This window comes from Musa acuminata, chromosome BXJ2-4, assembly GCF_036884655.1.
Source record: "Musa acuminata AAA Group cultivar baxijiao chromosome BXJ2-4, Cavendish_Baxijiao_AAA, whole genome shotgun sequence".
Classification (NCBI taxonomy): domain Eukaryota; kingdom Viridiplantae; phylum Streptophyta; class Magnoliopsida; order Zingiberales; family Musaceae; genus Musa; species Musa acuminata.
The window spans coordinates 35,699,912-35,715,316 of record NC_088341.1 but is presented as its reverse complement, the minus strand read 5'-3'; the positions used below and the strand labels follow the sequence as shown (position 1 = coordinate 35,715,316).

The 15,405-nt window shown below is 39.1% G+C and overlaps 4 protein-coding genes across 6 annotated transcripts; 1 reads left to right on the top strand and 3 right to left on the bottom strand.

Annotated features, from left to right (window-relative positions):
- Window positions 1–102: 102 nt before the first annotated feature.
- Window positions 103–3,600, bottom strand: LOC135610556 (E3 ubiquitin-protein ligase SINAT2-like). The gene is made up of 5 exons (XM_065105211.1): window positions 3,499–3,600; window positions 3,039–3,124; window positions 2,746–2,943; window positions 1,324–1,710; window positions 103–621 (listed from the first exon to the last, which is right to left on the bottom strand). The coding sequence occupies exons 3-5, from the start codon at window positions 2,932–2,934 to the stop codon at window positions 301–303; spliced, it is 897 nt and encodes a 298-aa protein (XP_064961283.1). The 5' UTR covers window positions 2,935–2,943; window positions 3,039–3,124; window positions 3,499–3,600; the 3' UTR covers window positions 103–300.
- Window positions 3,601–4,906: 1,306 nt separating this feature from the next.
- Window positions 4,907–8,187, bottom strand: LOC135586899 (uncharacterized). Of its 3 annotated transcripts, XR_010486186.1 has the most exons (4): window positions 7,875–8,187; window positions 7,597–7,752; window positions 5,713–7,236; window positions 5,447–5,582 (listed from the first exon to the last, which is right to left on the bottom strand). XR_010486186.1 is itself a non-coding variant. In XM_065105208.1 (3 exons), the coding sequence occupies exons 1-3, from the start codon at window positions 8,100–8,102 to the stop codon at window positions 5,261–5,263; spliced, it is 753 nt and encodes a 250-aa protein (XP_064961280.1). In that variant the 5' UTR covers window positions 8,103–8,162; the 3' UTR covers window positions 4,907–5,260. The 3 variants fall into 3 exon arrangements, 1 of the variants encoding a protein (XP_064961280.1); XM_065105208.1 differs by lacking the exon at window positions 7,597–7,752 and having other exon boundaries at window positions 4,907–5,582; window positions 7,034–7,236; window positions 7,875–8,162; XR_010486185.1 differs by having other exon boundaries at window positions 5,713–7,752.
- Window positions 8,188–10,199: 2,012 nt separating this feature from the next.
- Window positions 10,200–13,086, bottom strand: LOC103982409 (acyl-CoA-binding protein). The gene is made up of 4 exons (XM_065105207.1): window positions 12,971–13,086; window positions 10,705–10,822; window positions 10,555–10,617; window positions 10,200–10,461 (listed from the first exon to the last, which is right to left on the bottom strand). Exons 1-4 carry the CDS (start codon window positions 12,980–12,982, stop codon window positions 10,379–10,381), a joined length of 276 nt encoding a protein of 91 aa, XP_064961279.1. The 5' UTR covers window positions 12,983–13,086; the 3' UTR covers window positions 10,200–10,378.
- Window positions 13,087–14,164: 1,078 nt separating this feature from the next.
- LOC135608762 (NAC domain-containing protein 101-like) lies at window positions 14,165–14,887 on the top strand. The gene has a single exon (XM_065101801.1). It carries the CDS (start codon window positions 14,165–14,167, stop codon window positions 14,885–14,887), a length of 723 nt encoding a protein of 240 aa, XP_064957873.1.
- Window positions 14,888–15,405: the final 518 nt, after the last annotated feature.

Below are 15,405 nucleotides of genomic sequence, written 5' to 3'. Positions count from 1 at the left end.
AGCTTCTCAGTCACTCTTTCTTGGTACTTGGAAATTTTTAGATGACTGCCATGGATCTCTTTGTAAAGCTTCTCACACTCCTTTCTGTTGACATGACTGCTATAGATCTCAAATAGAAAGAAGCATGGAGAGATCGACTCTGACCAAGATTGGCACTCCAGGTCATGGTTGTGGATCTCACGCATGCTTCTTCCATTGCTTTGAATAAAGAGTTTTAGGTTACACTACAAGGTTGCAAGAATTGATGAGCCTTTGGCGTATACATTTGCAAGATGCATTCTAAATCACTGAGTTCATTGTTCATTGTTCTTTCCATATCCGACCAGTGATGCGTAGCTTCAGCTCGTGTCGGTCGCCACCGGAGAAGAAGAGTGCCATGTTACGATGGATGATCAACCCATCATAGCTGTCGCGGACTTTCCTGTGGCTGTCTCTTATGCTCCTCGGCACTCCTTGCCATGTGAGTTTTCGGCCATTGCCGCCCACTTCCAAGCTGTAGCTGAAGTGCCTTGCTTCACTGTCCTCACCGAGAAACCTTAAGAATGCCATATAAACTGGAGCCATTCCCAGGAGGAAGGCCTCAAAGTGAAGGCAGAAGTAATGCCCGTAACAACTGAAAACCTGCATGATATATTTGAATGACAAGAAATAAACAACTACGAAGCATAAGACTCGATACACAATGACTTCAACTTAATCTCATAGCACTTCACGTACGCTACAATTCAAAATCTTACACATACTTAAACTTAATCTCATAGCATTTCACGTAAGCTACAATAGAATGATGTTTACATACTATCTGGTTCATCAGCTTTAGAGATCAATTATGTCAGAGGAGCTTCTACATCTATCAGCAATTTTCTGTTAATCTTTAAGCCTCACAGAACTTGGAAAGAGTAAACAATATAACATACTTCTTAGTTCTCTCCTATGTCCTACTGTTTCAGAGAATGTAATCAAGAAGCCAAATGGACTACAAGGCAAGGGAGTTTAGGCAATACTGCTGTTTCTTTGGAAGGAAAACATACCATCTCCTCTGACATTTTGTGGAATGAAACATAATAGGTCAGTCTGTAGAACCTCAAGTCTTGGAAGGAAAACATATCATCTCCTTTTGACATTTTGTGGAATGAAACATAATAGGTCAGTCTGTAGAACCTATAAGTCTTCATAGAATTCTGTTATGGGAGGGGGAAAAAAAGACATACGGAATACTTGAGGCATTCTATTTAACCCTAGAAACAAAAATAGCTCATTGCTCATTACCATAGAAGCAACAAAATTGGGGATAGAATTACCGAGAAAGAGGGGAAAACTTACGGTGAGCATCCACGTCGCGTTCTCAACCTCATTTGGATTGGGTTTGACATACCGGTGGTTAAATGTGCACCCATCATGCATGTCCACCTTATGATCAGTTTTTAGATGGGCAACAAGCATTGGAACGTCACCTGTGACCAGGCATTCTGAGCCTGCATAGGGGCAATTGTAGGGTCTGAACCTGCACAGCTGCTCATGCTTCAACTTGCTGTAATATGGATGAATCTCTAAGCAGCCCAAGTTCTGGTATCTGCATGGTAGCTCCAGTGACTCTGCAACCTTCTCAAGAGCCAGGCATCTGATGTTCCCCAGCTCTTGGCGACAAGTAGGGCAGTGGTTGTGCACTCTGAGTTTGCAGCTCGAACAAAGAGTGTGACCATTTGGACACTGCAGGGGTGGATGACACAAGACTTAAGTTCCACATCATATATGGCTTTATGGGATAAGACTAGGATCCGAGATATTATGCTATTGATCAGATCAGGTGGTGCACATGGACATCCACTTTTGAGTCTCTATCTTATGCTCTTCAGGATTTATAAAGGTTATTTACCAATGATTTTATCATTCTGCTGAAAGGACTGGACATAAAGCAAGCGAGAAAATTAGTAAATCGATAAGGAGAATGAGAAACATGAACGAGTGTCAAAGAAAAGGCAGAACAAGTGCATGATAACAACATGTAGAAGCATAAAAAAGTGCTGATGTAGATTAGTCCTGCAAAGAAAAAGTACAAATGAAGAGGCAAAACATAGTTCAGCGTTGTGAATTCATAAATTGTTGGAAGTGAATTCATAAATTGTTGTGCATTGTGGTCAATGACAATCTACAGCCTCCATACAGAAAAGAACACTGGGAGAGGGAATGAGGAGAAAACATGTCCAGTTGTACTTGAGTGATGAATAAACTACACTCTAGTAGGCATAAATTATCTAGAAATATTCGCCTCAGTGATCCGGCAAGATGAGCCATCCGGCAAGTAGCAATCCGTGACAAGAAACTTCAATTCCTATCTATCTATCTATCTATCTATCTCTTGTAGTGTTAAAACATAAGAAATATTTGATGCAATGAACAGATGATGCATTGCTAGCAAGTTCAAGAAACTATGCAAGTGATATCAGAGAGAAACAAATTGCAGTACCTACATCTTGATGACATATAGTTATCAGATTAAAAGGTCAAGAAGGAAAGATGAGCCATCCGGCAAGTAGCAATCCATGACAAGAAACTTAAATTCCTATCTATCTATCTATCTATCTATCTATCTATTGTAGTGTTAAAACATAAAAGAAATATTTGATGCAATGAACAGATGATGCATTGCTAGCAAGTTCATATCAGAGAGAAACAAATTTACCCACAGACATTACACTACATGTCCTGATACGGTTGACGAGACAACACAGAAACAGATGGTACCTGGTGTATGGGAGGGTACATAGAATTGGTGCAAACTGGGCATTCAAGAAGCTCATGCACACTACCGGTGGAAGAAATGCCTGCCTTAGCACCAGAAGCAGCAGAAGATTTGTAGGACGGGACACGATCCGTTTCCATACCCACGGTGGAGAATTCGGTCTCTGTCGGATAGGATTCAGGGACATCCATGGAGGGATACTGCTCCGAGGAGTCACAGAAACTCGTTTCGAGATCAAGTCTTTTTTGCTGCAAGCTGTAAATTGTAGTGAAGCTCAAAGGGCCGAATTCTTTACCTGGACCGCCTGCAACAAATCACGACGACGACCAACCTATCTGGAGAAAGATCCCACTTTGAGCTCCTCACGAAGACCAATCCGTCCTGGAAAAACAAGAAAGAACCTTAAGAAGATTAAGTCTCGATGCTTGAAATCTTCCAAAGAGATGAGCGAGATAGTGTCGATCGACCAAGTAATCCTTTCCACGATCGGCCCCTTACCGCCTCGCCCAAAATCCCCAAGCCTGCTCATCACAGAAGATTGCAGTCCTATGGATCCTAGATCTATATACCACCACCACCACCACCACCACCAGACGCAATCCAACTCTCGATCAACCCAGGCGGCAGTAGCTTTGGGCACCAAAAGGGCGGCGGGGGGTTGGGTCGGAGAGCAGGGTTTGCTCAATTCATCAGGAACCGGAAGGGTAAATCCAGAGAAGAAGAAGATTGGAGCGAGGGAGGGGGGAAGAACAAACCTTGGAATCGGGAGAGGTCCCCGATAGTGGTGGTGGCTTCGGTTTCTGCCATCTCGCTGGTGTCCATTCTGGGAAGCTGCAACGAAAGCTCTCCCAATTTATTTTTATTATTATTATTATTATTATTATTATTATTATATATATATATATATATATATATATATATATATATATATATATATATATATAACACGAAAAGGACAGTCTAGGAATGTGACTGATAATACAAATATTATTCGAAGAATTTTTTTTATATGTCAATATATATGGTTAGTTTTGTTGGAAATGAATTTAAGCATTAAATTGACCTGATTTATTATTTAATTTTAATATTATCGTGTGAGAGATCATTCAGTATTCGGATTCAGACATAATTTTTTTAAAGATAAAAATTATTTATATCTTATATTTCACTTTAAGTAAAGAATTATATCTGGTTTATCAATTTTCGATATAAGACTAATTAGAGTGTTACAATAAATGTAATGATCCAAGCGATTGATGGGTTAATTAGTATATCAATTTTGTTTGATCTAAATTACTAATCAAAATATTTAAATTAAAATTAATAATAATATATTCATTAGACTTTCATAAGTCTAAAAATGTTACAATTTTTGGATTTGACGTTCAGCTCAACATATTCTAGATTCATCCTTTTAAGTTGAAGTTGATAGTAATATATTTATCATATTTGTAGACCCGATCTCCATCTCAAAATGAATAGGTGGTTAGAGGTGAGCATCAATAAGCTCTAACTCATGTGGAGGTTTGGTTGCGATGATAACATTGTCAAGGTTGATTGTAAGACTAACTGGTGCTATGTAATAATGTCTCGCATCGCATTACAATACAATGGTGTAAATCCAAACTTCATCAACTACCTCAACATTTCTGTAAAGGTTTATATAAGCAAGCAAGCTGAGATCACTGAGGCAGGCAAAGTGGATGTCTCCAAGCATTAAAACTGAACTGTGGTCAGTCAGGGGAAGGAACAAACCAAGCACCTGCAACCATAGAGGAATTACAGAGCATTCCACAACATCCACACATGGCACATTTAATGCTCTCCCTGCAAATCCTACAATGCCCTGCCCTACAGGAAGACCCGAGAAATCCACAGCATCCACATATGGCAATTTAATCCTACAATGCCCTCTCCTACAGGAAGACCCGAGAAATCCACAGCATCCACATATGACAATTTAATCCTCTCCCTGCAAATCCTACAATGCCCTGTCCTACAGGAAGAACTGAGAATGCCACAACATCCACACATGCCAACTTGATGCTCTCCCTGCAAATCCTACACTGTCATGCAAGACAACCGAAACTGCGCAATTTGGACCACACATCTGCATTGTTCTTCGCCATGCAAGTTGGCCAGATTTGACCGTACAGTACATAATTATCAACACAAAATGTGATGTTCATATTGCAACACAAATTACAGTTGATACAAACCCTCTCAACCCTGCAAAATGTCATCTTCTCATCACTAATGCTGTTCATCCACCACAAGCTACCAAACTGTTGTAGATGTTGCGATCGAATGCTGTCAAACTTCACATTGGAGATGAAGTAATATACAACACCACTAATTCTCAACTACACACATCGATGTGTTTGTCCGAGCCTCATGCATCGCCGATATAGAGCTGCCACAGGAGAGGACAACAATTTGTGTGCCTACTGTCACACAAGGACAGAGCTCAAGATCAAAATGAACTAGAATTTGATCTAGCAAAAACCACTGTCACCTTCAGGGAAATTGCTGCCTGATATATGTATCCTCATGCACAAATACCAGGGTGGTCTGAGTCCCCGGAGAAATATTAGAATGACCCAATGAGATGCCTTGATTTTGTTGTGGATTTGAAACTTGTATATTCTTTGGTAATGTTGATGAAACATAATAAAAAATCCCAAGGGCAACACTTGCAAGGGATAACACTGCACCTCCTGTAAATACCCCAGACTCGATGACGTAGCAGTATTTGCCAAAGTACACCCTTTCCTGCCCCCATTTATCGTTTAGGGCAGCACCACCCAACAACAGAACAAGGGCTATAATAAAAGTCACCCTGCATGATTCAAGATATAAGCAAAGATGAGTTCCTGGAATGAACTCAACTCAGACATCAGCTAAATAGTTAAACTTTAGTACTGAAAAAAGGCAATTCTAAAGTCAATTGATAGCATATGAATAATTACGTTTGACAAATTAATATGTCTGCTCCCAAGAAGACGGCCAACATATGAAGTTAAGAACAGTTTTGTGGATCTGAAGAATTTTGTTGCATTTCGAGTTCGACATATGTGATTTCTCCTCATTAATCTGACCCAACTAGAAAAAATATGGATTAGTTAATCTCACGGGATGGACTGTACATGATTGTTCAAAACCTTTGAAGCGACCAGCAATCTTTCAATTCCTTCTTCAAGAACAAACCAATTAGAATACTTTTATGCTTATCTAAGGATTTAATAAGGGATACCAATATAATCTTTACAACATTGCTGCCAACCATAGCTCTTTTTTTCTGCATCTTCCTTTCACGAACAAACAATCAGTCTTGTTCCAACTTCCAATGCTTGATAATCATCTCCCACAACCTCTTGAACGTCTAATCTTAGTTGTTGGCATCACGTCTGATCACCATAAGCCAATGTTTCCTCACCATGTGAATTGATGAACTATGACCTGCCTTCTTCCTTTGATACATTTTTCTTGATCCCTTCAATACTGTGATAGAAAATAATATAGAACTTGTTGGTTCTTCATTTACTTGATGATATCATCCTCTGTACAGCTCAATGATGAGAAAGGGTCCAATTAGTGAACCTAAATAATTCTCACCATTGTTTTTGTTCTGAGTAAGGTTAGTATATTAGTTATAAAAGCTACTGTTTAAATTGACTTGAGAAGTAATTAATATAAAATAATTGATCAAGACATCAAACAAGAGCAATTAATGCCTGCGGGTAAGGATTGCCGAGTTTGAACTATTAATATAATGTGGAGGTAAAGTTTATCACAGGGCACAATTATGGTTCACAATAGAGATATTTCATGTGCCTGCAAGAAATATAGAGAAAAAGGTCATATTCATGAAAAACCATAAGGATGAGGTGGTAATCCTTGCAGTTGCTTACAAGAAGCAAATCTGAACTACAGAATCTTTGGAAAAGGGAGCATAAGCTGTATACAATACCCTTCAGAAAGATGGGTGTTAGAATATTTTCTCGTACACATGTAGAACTTGAAGCAGGGATCCTTAATATCTCATCAGGCCCCAAGTTCTCCAAAAGCACGACAATGTTTCATCTTGTAAAACGGCAAAAGATGGACCAAAACAAAAAGTGCATAACACATACAACCACTAGAAAGAATCAATACTGGATTATCAATTGACAGAAACAAGTAGCTTGCTTATAGTTCCATGTCCAAATTCTATTGCCAATAATAAAGGGTGGCTCAATAAGATTGTCATATAGGTAAATACACCCATGTAACAGAAAGTACGTAAGTTACCGAGAAGCAACAAAGGCGATCATCCCAATTGTCCAGTTGGTGTCAGATGGATTTGGATATTTCTTGCAACATATACACCCAGCTACGGTGCTTATGATGGCCTGAGCTATCATAAGAGCCACTGCAGCTATAAGACCCAGAGCTAATGATGGGCTCCTTGGATATGTGCATTGACCTAGTGTTGATGTTTGCACATCAGAAACCTGCAAATAGAGATTGAAGGTAAAGACATCAACCTCTAACCAAGATTGCAACAGTCCCATGGCTTGATGAACGTGTTCTAGACCAAGTGCAAGCTTGACCTGACACGACTTCCTCATGGCCAATTAAAAAGATCCAATCTTTAAATACTACAAACCCTAATGCGATAGAAAAAAAAAAAAATTATCCCTGAAGCCGGTTCCAAGATGATGACTTCATTATAGGACGAATGGTAGGTGAATCAAGAGAAATCAACGGGCCTTACCGACAAAACCTGACAACTGATAGCAATCAATAGTAATTCTAGTCCACCCTTACCGAAGAAAGAAAGACAACCAGGAATTCAAAGATCAGACCTTTACCACGGAAAACAGTAAAGATGCCTCGTAATCAACGAGATCCCGTCTTTAAAACCCTATAAAACCCTAACGCGATAGATGATGGCTTTCCAGTGGAGCGGCAGAGCAACCGATTCCACATGGTAGGTCAGGTGAAGAAAACCCAAAACCTTCATCGGTCTGCAAATACACCAAGAAATGTCGAGGACTAGCTAGCATGAGTTCGAGGAACGAAGGATAAGAATATCAACGAGCTCAGAAAAGAAGAATGCCAAAGAAGGGAGTGATTCGAGATAGCAAACCCTGATCCTTGTGGCCTCAGCAGCGAAGCCGAGCGTAGCAGAGAGAAGGCCAAGGAAGCTCACGGCTGCACAGATCATCACCACATTCTTCTCCATCGCCGGCGAACTCCTCCCTTCCTCGCTCCGAGGAACTTCGCGGGAGTGAAGACTGGTGTTTGCCTCGGTGGCAGTCTCAGCGGTCGACCGTCGGCTGACGACATTAAAGAGAGCCGCACCCAACTTTGACATATTAAATAAAAGATATTATTTTAAAAATAAAAATATTATCATATAAATGAATCTTAGTTTACTATTTTTATAATATTTAAATCAATTTTTAACTAATTATTTTGAAGATGTATAAGTTTAATTATATATTAATAGTACTATTTTTTTTTGTAATGTTTAAAATTAAAATAATAATCGATTTAAGGGTCTCTACTAAATAAAAACCAAACAAAAAAGAATAAAATATGTGTCAATTAACCTTTTAATGATCCTTCTTATCATTTATAAAAAATTAACTGCTCTGCATAAAGAATACATAAATTGATTAATTTGACTTTGTAAAAAATATTTTTTTGAAAAACTAGAATTCTTTGATTTGCATATGATAAGGCATTTGATTTTAACCTTTAAAACTTATTTTTTTTCCTCATCCTTTTTGATAATATATACATAAGCCCTCAATAATTTCATTTTATTATTTATCATAAAAAAAATTATCAAAAAATTCATCTACTCAAATAATTAATTTAACCATGATTCATATTTGGGTTGAAAAACACATATTTATCAACAATCTCTACTTCTAGAAAGAATTAAGAGACATAAGTATAAAAAAAAAAGGAACAACAAAAGAGTTGTCACAGATGTGAAAATAAAGTAACAAAAAAAAGAAAGATATTTGAGTTTTTTCTCTCTCAAGTATTTGGCATTTGAACTTAGCCAAGCCAGTTTAAGCTCATCATGTGTATGAGTTTGGATTCAAGCAAGATACTTGAAAATGCGAGTTTGGATTCAAACAAACAAAAAAAAATGTAAGAACACAGTTTGACTAAAATTGTTCTTGATGCTTTCAACATGTGTATGAGACAAATTCCTACTGCAGGCAGAGGTTATAAATGAAGTCAAAACCAAGAATCCAATTCCAATGACTTAATGACCTCAAAACCAAGAATCCAATTCCAATGACTTAATGACCTCATCAAAATTTTGACTGTAACAATCATTTTGCTGCTGTCATCAAAATATTTTCATGGCAAAATTTTCTATGATCTACTACTTATCCCAATTACCATCGGAAAAGATCTTTCTTTGCTCTTCTTCCCAGATCAGTTAATGCATGTCATTTCAAGCTTGAGTTCAACAGAGAGCACTTCATGATCTCAGAACTAGCATTTACAGGAATCTCTATGCATGTCATGGACACAATAATCCACCACAACATTCAGAGAGCACGCCATGAATTCAAACTTGAGTTCAACAGAGAGTTGATGATATTATAAATTTGAGAACCAAAAAATCATTACATTCCCGCAGTTGATATGGCAGAAAAGGAAGGCAAAAGACTTTGTTGCAAATAAGGAAACAGAATTTTATTTGGAGGTAGCAAATGAGAATCCAATGAAAGAAGGAAAAAGAAAATCATGTTTGTTGAAATCAGAATGATCACTTTCTTCTAAAAAAGAATGCCTTGCCTAATTAACTACATAAAACAAAGTTCCTTTGGATCAATCGAGTCTATTAGATAAAACTATCAAAGTTCTGAGGCCACCGTGTCAAAAAAACCAATACTATACTTGACACAGATTTTTAAGAGAATATAACAAATAAATATCAGATGGCATACTGAAAGATAAAAAACAAAAGCAATGTTGATAATTACAACTCTCCATGCCTTTCACAAAACACATTCTATACAGATTTGGATGTAGAAAGAAGCCCAAAAGTCATGGCAGAAAATCAGATAAAATATACAGGATTTTTCTACCAGGACTGTTAGACTAAAAAATCAGACTATAGGAAGACAACTATAAAGAGCCTCCCTTTTAAAGATCAGCTAAGTTTCTAGGTTACACTCATTACTATTAAATTTCTTATAAAATTTTATCACAGATCTGCTAGGTTTTATGAGGAAGAAACTTCACAAAGATAAAAGATCTCTAGCATGTAGTACTGAAGAGAAAAATGAACAAAACCTAACATTTACAGTCTTACTGGGAATCAATGAAGCTTCACTAAATATAAGGGCTGCAGGTAATGCGCATTCAACATGCCCACGCTTAGCTTTCATGACCTAAAAACTTGACTTCCGTATGCATCTTAACTTAAATGAAACACTAATGAAATGATAAGATACTGCATTAGATATCAGATAGTGTCAATTGTTAAGACACAAAGGAGAAGAAATCAATAACAAACACATCCAGTGGACGATTCAAGTTCAAAATAGAAGGCAGCAGCTTAAATGGTACTACATAGAGCAAGATGTTTCAATTCATTGATGCATCAGGCGAAGTGGCTTAGGCACCAGCAGCTGCGGCCTCTTCGAGAAGCTGTTTAACCTTGGTGATGTAGTCACTCATGGCCTCCTCCTTTGACTTCCCTGTCAATTTTACCAATATCAAATAAGAAATGAATTTTGTCCAACAAGTTATATATATATATATAAAAGATTTGTCAAGTTGATTTTGTGAACCTTCAACAGCCTTCCAAGCATCCCACTTGGCTCTGTCCCTCATATTGAATATACCAGGTCGGCCTGCAAAGAAACAAAAGAAAAAAGTGTCATAAATTTGTTTGACAAAAAATGAAAATCACGAATAAGAAGATATTAAGGAGCACATACTAGTATTCACTGGTCCAACAGTTGCTTGCTTGTAAAGCCCATAGAGGATCAATTTGTTCTCGTTAGTAGTATTTTCAGGTAAAGTTTTAGCTTTTGCAGCATATTCTTCAAAATCTTCCTGCAAAAGATTAGATATCATCATCTAGTTAAGTTTTCACAGATAAAGAAATATAATAAATCAGAATGTACTATGAGGCACAATAACCAATACCATCAAGACAGATTCTTAGAAGCAAACTCTTATAAACATAAATCGGAAACTAGGAAGCAGATAAAGATACAATCTTAATACTTATAGACTAATAACAAAGGCCATATGCTAAGTAAAACTGAAAAAAATGATTGACGGAACAGTCTCAATGATATAAATAAGAAAAAATGATAATTAATAACAAGAACACAAAACAAGCCCATCTTTTAAATTCAACCATTTGGAAGAAATGGGGAGCAGAAGACCAAGTCTTTTTTTTGTCTTTTCCTCTTTTGAGACAGTTTTTTTCCAAACTTAAGTGTGCAAATAGAGCATCATTTAGGAAAAGTTGTTTCTTCTCATGTGTGCACACACGCACACATAACATGAACATCAACTGAGGGAAATAGATGGCAGATTCTAGCAATTATATTTATCACTTTTGGGCCACTAATTCCAGGCATTATGGTTTTTCTTGCTCATTGTACCAATTATTCACAAACATTTGAAAAGTTTACACCTTGCTGTATCTGAAAAAATTAAGATACCAAATTTTATATATTTTTTTCATAGATATAACATAAATGAAATTATGTCTCTATTTTTCATTGGATACCAAAATTTAAAATTGAATGATGATGGAGGATGCTCTTGTAAAGATGCTCCAACTATCTATAATTATGATCCCAATGAAATATAAATTGATGAAAAGGATCTACATTCCAGTTTCTCATATGCATATAGATATGCAACTTGGAATTGGACCATTGAATGTTATTAGAGTTCTTTTAGAGTACATCAGAAATTGTATTACTTACAAGAACCAAAACTAGATTAGGATTGCATGAGATCTACCAACAGGTACACAAGTAGAAGAACTGATAATAGACAATGAAACATTATCGAATGGATTTTTGAAGCAGGTTCACAATAAGCTCTCCATGTTAAAGGTAATGTATATCTTTGAGGGTGAGGCAAAGAGTTATATAGATCCATACAAGTTTGTTTTCCAGGCATCTAGAGTGTTGGAAGATTGTCTCTGAAGCTCACTAGATTTTTTACCATGTCTTAGATCCATCATATGTATAGATTTTCAAAACATGCATCTCTAGCGTATTGCACGAGTTTAAACAGATGCATGCTTCTTATGGTCTTTGTGAAATCAATCTCGTTCACCAGACTGAACCACTAAACTCCATCCTTTACGATATGGCAGCTTCTTCAAGCTTTTGCAAGGATATATAATTTACCATCTAAAAAGATCAACTCTACTTATAAGAAATTGTCAAAGCAACCGTGATCTAATTTTAAAATACAAATAATTTCCATTCACAAATACAAATCAAAGACTACTATTCACCCAAAATTAAAAAACAAATGTCCCTGATGCTTCAAATTTCACATAGGTACAATTTTAGCTACACTTTCCAAATTGTGATAGAATTTAAGAGTGAGATCTATAGTTATGATCAACAAAATACTCAACATCAGACGTATCTTGGCCCAACAAAAGTCAAGTGGATCATTTCTGATGCAGTTCTGCACCATGTCATATGATCAATGCTTCTTACCTATCCTTGTACCACCATGTTCTTGCCTTCATTATGAGGTTTAGGCCATGGAAGAGTTCAAAAGGACTCAACCAACAAGATCGACCAAGAAAATGAAGGGGGTGACACAAAAAGATTCGTTCTAGTCTCATGAAGCCAATCACTGTACAAATCGATCAGACACTAACCACTAAATCTCAGCCCTTCACCAAATAATCAAGGAAGCCTCTGATCTTAACAGAGAAAGGGGCCTCAAGCATGCATGCTCTCCAGATCCATGAAACTACATGAATGTCAGCATAGGCTCCAAACAACAGCATGAAAGGTTCAAATCCAAGAATAACCAGCCAAAGAACTGCAGATGTTCTAAGCAAAATCAGATCTTTACGACTAACATACACCCACAGTCGGAGCTCTAAGATTCGGTCACCATATCCCCAAAAAAAAATTCCGAAAAATCAGCAAAATCGAACACAACAACAGGAAAAGAGGGTCAGAAATCAAGGGGCGATGTTGTTCTCATCACCTGCAAACCCATCGCGCTCTGTATTCTTCCTCTTTCTCCGCGTCTTTGGATTCCCGGTTGCGTCGCCGGATCGCAAAGGACGGAGATATTATTGTGAACGCGCGCGTCATTATAGGCCTCGGATTTCGAAACAATTACAACAACGCCTGTACAGTTGGATTTGCGATGGATCAAAGCGTCACAGATAGAAATAAACGGACGTGATTCAATGATCGGGACTAGCGGTCGATCACGATGCCGTCGCATAGAACGTTGTAACGGACGGCCAATTTAAGATTCGAAACAGCAAATCGTAGCAACAATTGACCGAAACGAGTCACCTAACAGTTGCCGATCGATGTTAACGGACGTGATTCGGCGATCGGTTTGTTTGGTTTGCGTGCACACGCGGAGCAGCAAATTGGATCGAGCGTCTTTTGGCACGTGTCCATATGAAGCGAAAAATACAGGTAGACAAAATTACCTGTTAGAATAGAGAATATCGGAGACACTGCAGATGGATACGGAGAAAAAAAGAGACAGAAGAGAGAACTCTGCACTCTTCTTGAAGATGATGACATCCGGTCAACCCTTTTTACCTCGTCTCCTACTCGAGGTCGGATCTCTGTTCTAGTTGACAAGGGTAATAATTACGATAAGGCTCTTTTGACATCTCAGGCTCGTCTACTTACGGCACGCCAACGGCAATGGCGAAAAGCTCCCCGGAGAAATTTAGGAGATTCCCCATCAATCAGACCCGAACCGAGCTGCGTTCATGCCGAGGTCACAGCTTGAAAGTGTTTACACCAACACTAGTCAACCTTTGGCGGCCTCGTTCAAAAAAGAGACGCTCTCAATTCCTGGTCCTGTTTCCATCCGACTTGCTCTCTTCTCCCACTTGCGGTGTGAACTCTGCACTCGACGCCTCGCACCATTCTTCTAAAATCGGTTTTAGTTGTCCATGGAGCCCGTCGATCTCGTTCCGAGAGGTTACAGGTTCCTTTCCACGGCGGAAGAACTGGTTCATTACCTCGCCAATTGGATCGCCGAAAGACCCCTCCCTGGCGAATTCTCCGACATCTACAGCACCGAGTTTCTCACTGTCCGACCCACTTGGCTCTCCTCTCCCACTCTCGGTAGGCGATCTTCACTCTTTATCACGACTCCTCTGCTCCCTTCTTCTTCTCTTCAAGAAATCATCTTTAGTTGTCGTCCATGGAAGCCGTCGACGACGTTCCGAGAGGCTACAGGTTCCTTCCCACGGCGGAGGAACTGGTTGACTACCTCGTCAGGTGGATCAACAACGAAACACCCCTCCCTTGCCGCGCCCTCGAATTCGCCGACGTCTACGGAACCGAGCCGTGGCATCTTCTCGGCAACAATCGGCAGGAGGGCTATTTCTTTACGGAGCGCAAGCCCAAGTACAGCACTAGTTTGTGCGTGAATCGAAAGGCCGGCGAAGGTTCTTGGCGTGCGTATAAGAAGGAAAAACTCGTCGACTACATCGTCGACGGGTACATAGCAAGGGTGCAAAAGACCCGCCTTTCCTTCAACGATGGCCGGCGGAAGAACTCCGGGTGGACGATGTACGAATATGCGATGTGTTCTTCCGACGGCGGCTTCGAGAGACGAGTTCTCTGTCACGTCAAGAAGAGCTCACAGAACTCGAAGAATCAGGCCTCCGTACTGGCGGCTTCTGACGGTGGAGGTGACCTTGGGATAACCACGGAAATGATTGAAGCCGCACGGATCTCGTCGTCGTCGTCGGTCGATCATGGCGGTGAGCAGATGCACTGCCCCCTCGATCACTCGTTCAAGAAGAGCCTGGAAGAGGTCGAAACCTTCTTGATGTCCGATGACACCATCCCCCCCAACTCCTCAACTGCGGTCACGAGGCTGGAAGAGTACGAAGCCTTCTTGACGTCCGATGACACCTGACTACGATTCCAAGGGCTGCGCTGTCATCGTCAACCGGCCATGTCTGCGGTGCAATGGAGTGCATGGACGAAGCCGGCTTGACAACCCCGCAAGTGCTGCAAGCCTCGTTGATGTCTGATGGCACCGGCATCGAGAGACCACAGTATCCATAATATGTACCCAATACTGATCTGACAAGCCTCAGTTGATGTCTGATGGCACCGGCTATTGAATCAATCTTGTCGTACCCTCATAATATGTACAAAAAAAGATAAATTAATACTGATTAATACATGTGTCATAGTGAAGTCGCACGATCTGAGGAGAGCAGGTTAACCTATTTGGTACTTTACTTTAAGATCGTAAAAGTCAACAAAGTTCCAATTTCAGCAATCAATCGACAATATGGCACCAATATATTTGATAGTACAATGGTATATGCCATCTAGTATCGCAGAAAATGTAATAAAAATTAAATATATGCTGATTGGTACTAACTTATATAGTTCGATACCAACCCATGGTTGGACTAGTGCATA

Excerpts from the sequence above, each read along its gene's own strand:
- LOC135610556 (XM_065105211.1), bottom strand. The coding sequence starts at position 2,934 with ATGGATGTCCCTGAATCCTATCCGACAGAGACCGAATTCTCCACCGTG. Across the intron at positions 1,711-2,745 it reads TGTACCCTCCCATACACCAG|TGTCCAAATGGTCACACTCT; the intron begins GTACCATCTGTT and ends CCACCCCTGCAG. Across the intron at positions 622-1,323 it reads ACGCGACGTGGATGCTCACC|GTTTTCAGTTGTTACGGGCA; the intron begins GTAAGTTTTCCC and ends TATATCATGCAG.
- LOC103982409 (XM_065105207.1), bottom strand. Across the intron at positions 10,618-10,704 it reads TGTTGGACCAGTGAATACTA|GCCGACCTGGTATATTCAAT; the intron begins GTATGTGCTCCT and ends GTTTCTTTGCAG. Across the intron at positions 10,462-10,554 it reads TGCTTGGAAGGCTGTTGAAG|GGAAGTCAAAGGAGGAGGCC; the intron begins GTTCACAAAATC and ends TAAAATTGACAG.
- LOC135608762 (XM_065101801.1), top strand. The coding sequence starts at position 14,165 with ATGGAAGCCGTCGACGACGTTCCGAGAGGCTACAGGTTCCTTCCCACG.
- LOC135586899 (XM_065105208.1), bottom strand. The coding sequence starts at position 8,102 with ATGTCAAAGTTGGGTGCGGCTCTCTTTAATGTCGTCAGCCGACGGTCG. Across the intron at positions 7,237-7,874 it reads CTGAGGCCACAAGGATCAGG|GTTTCTGATGTGCAAACATC; the intron begins GTTTGCTATCTC and ends CTCTATTTGCAG. Across the intron at positions 5,583-7,033 it reads ATCGCCTTTGTTGCTTCTCG|GGTGACTTTTATTATAGCCC; the intron begins GTAACTTACGTA and ends TGAATCATGCAG.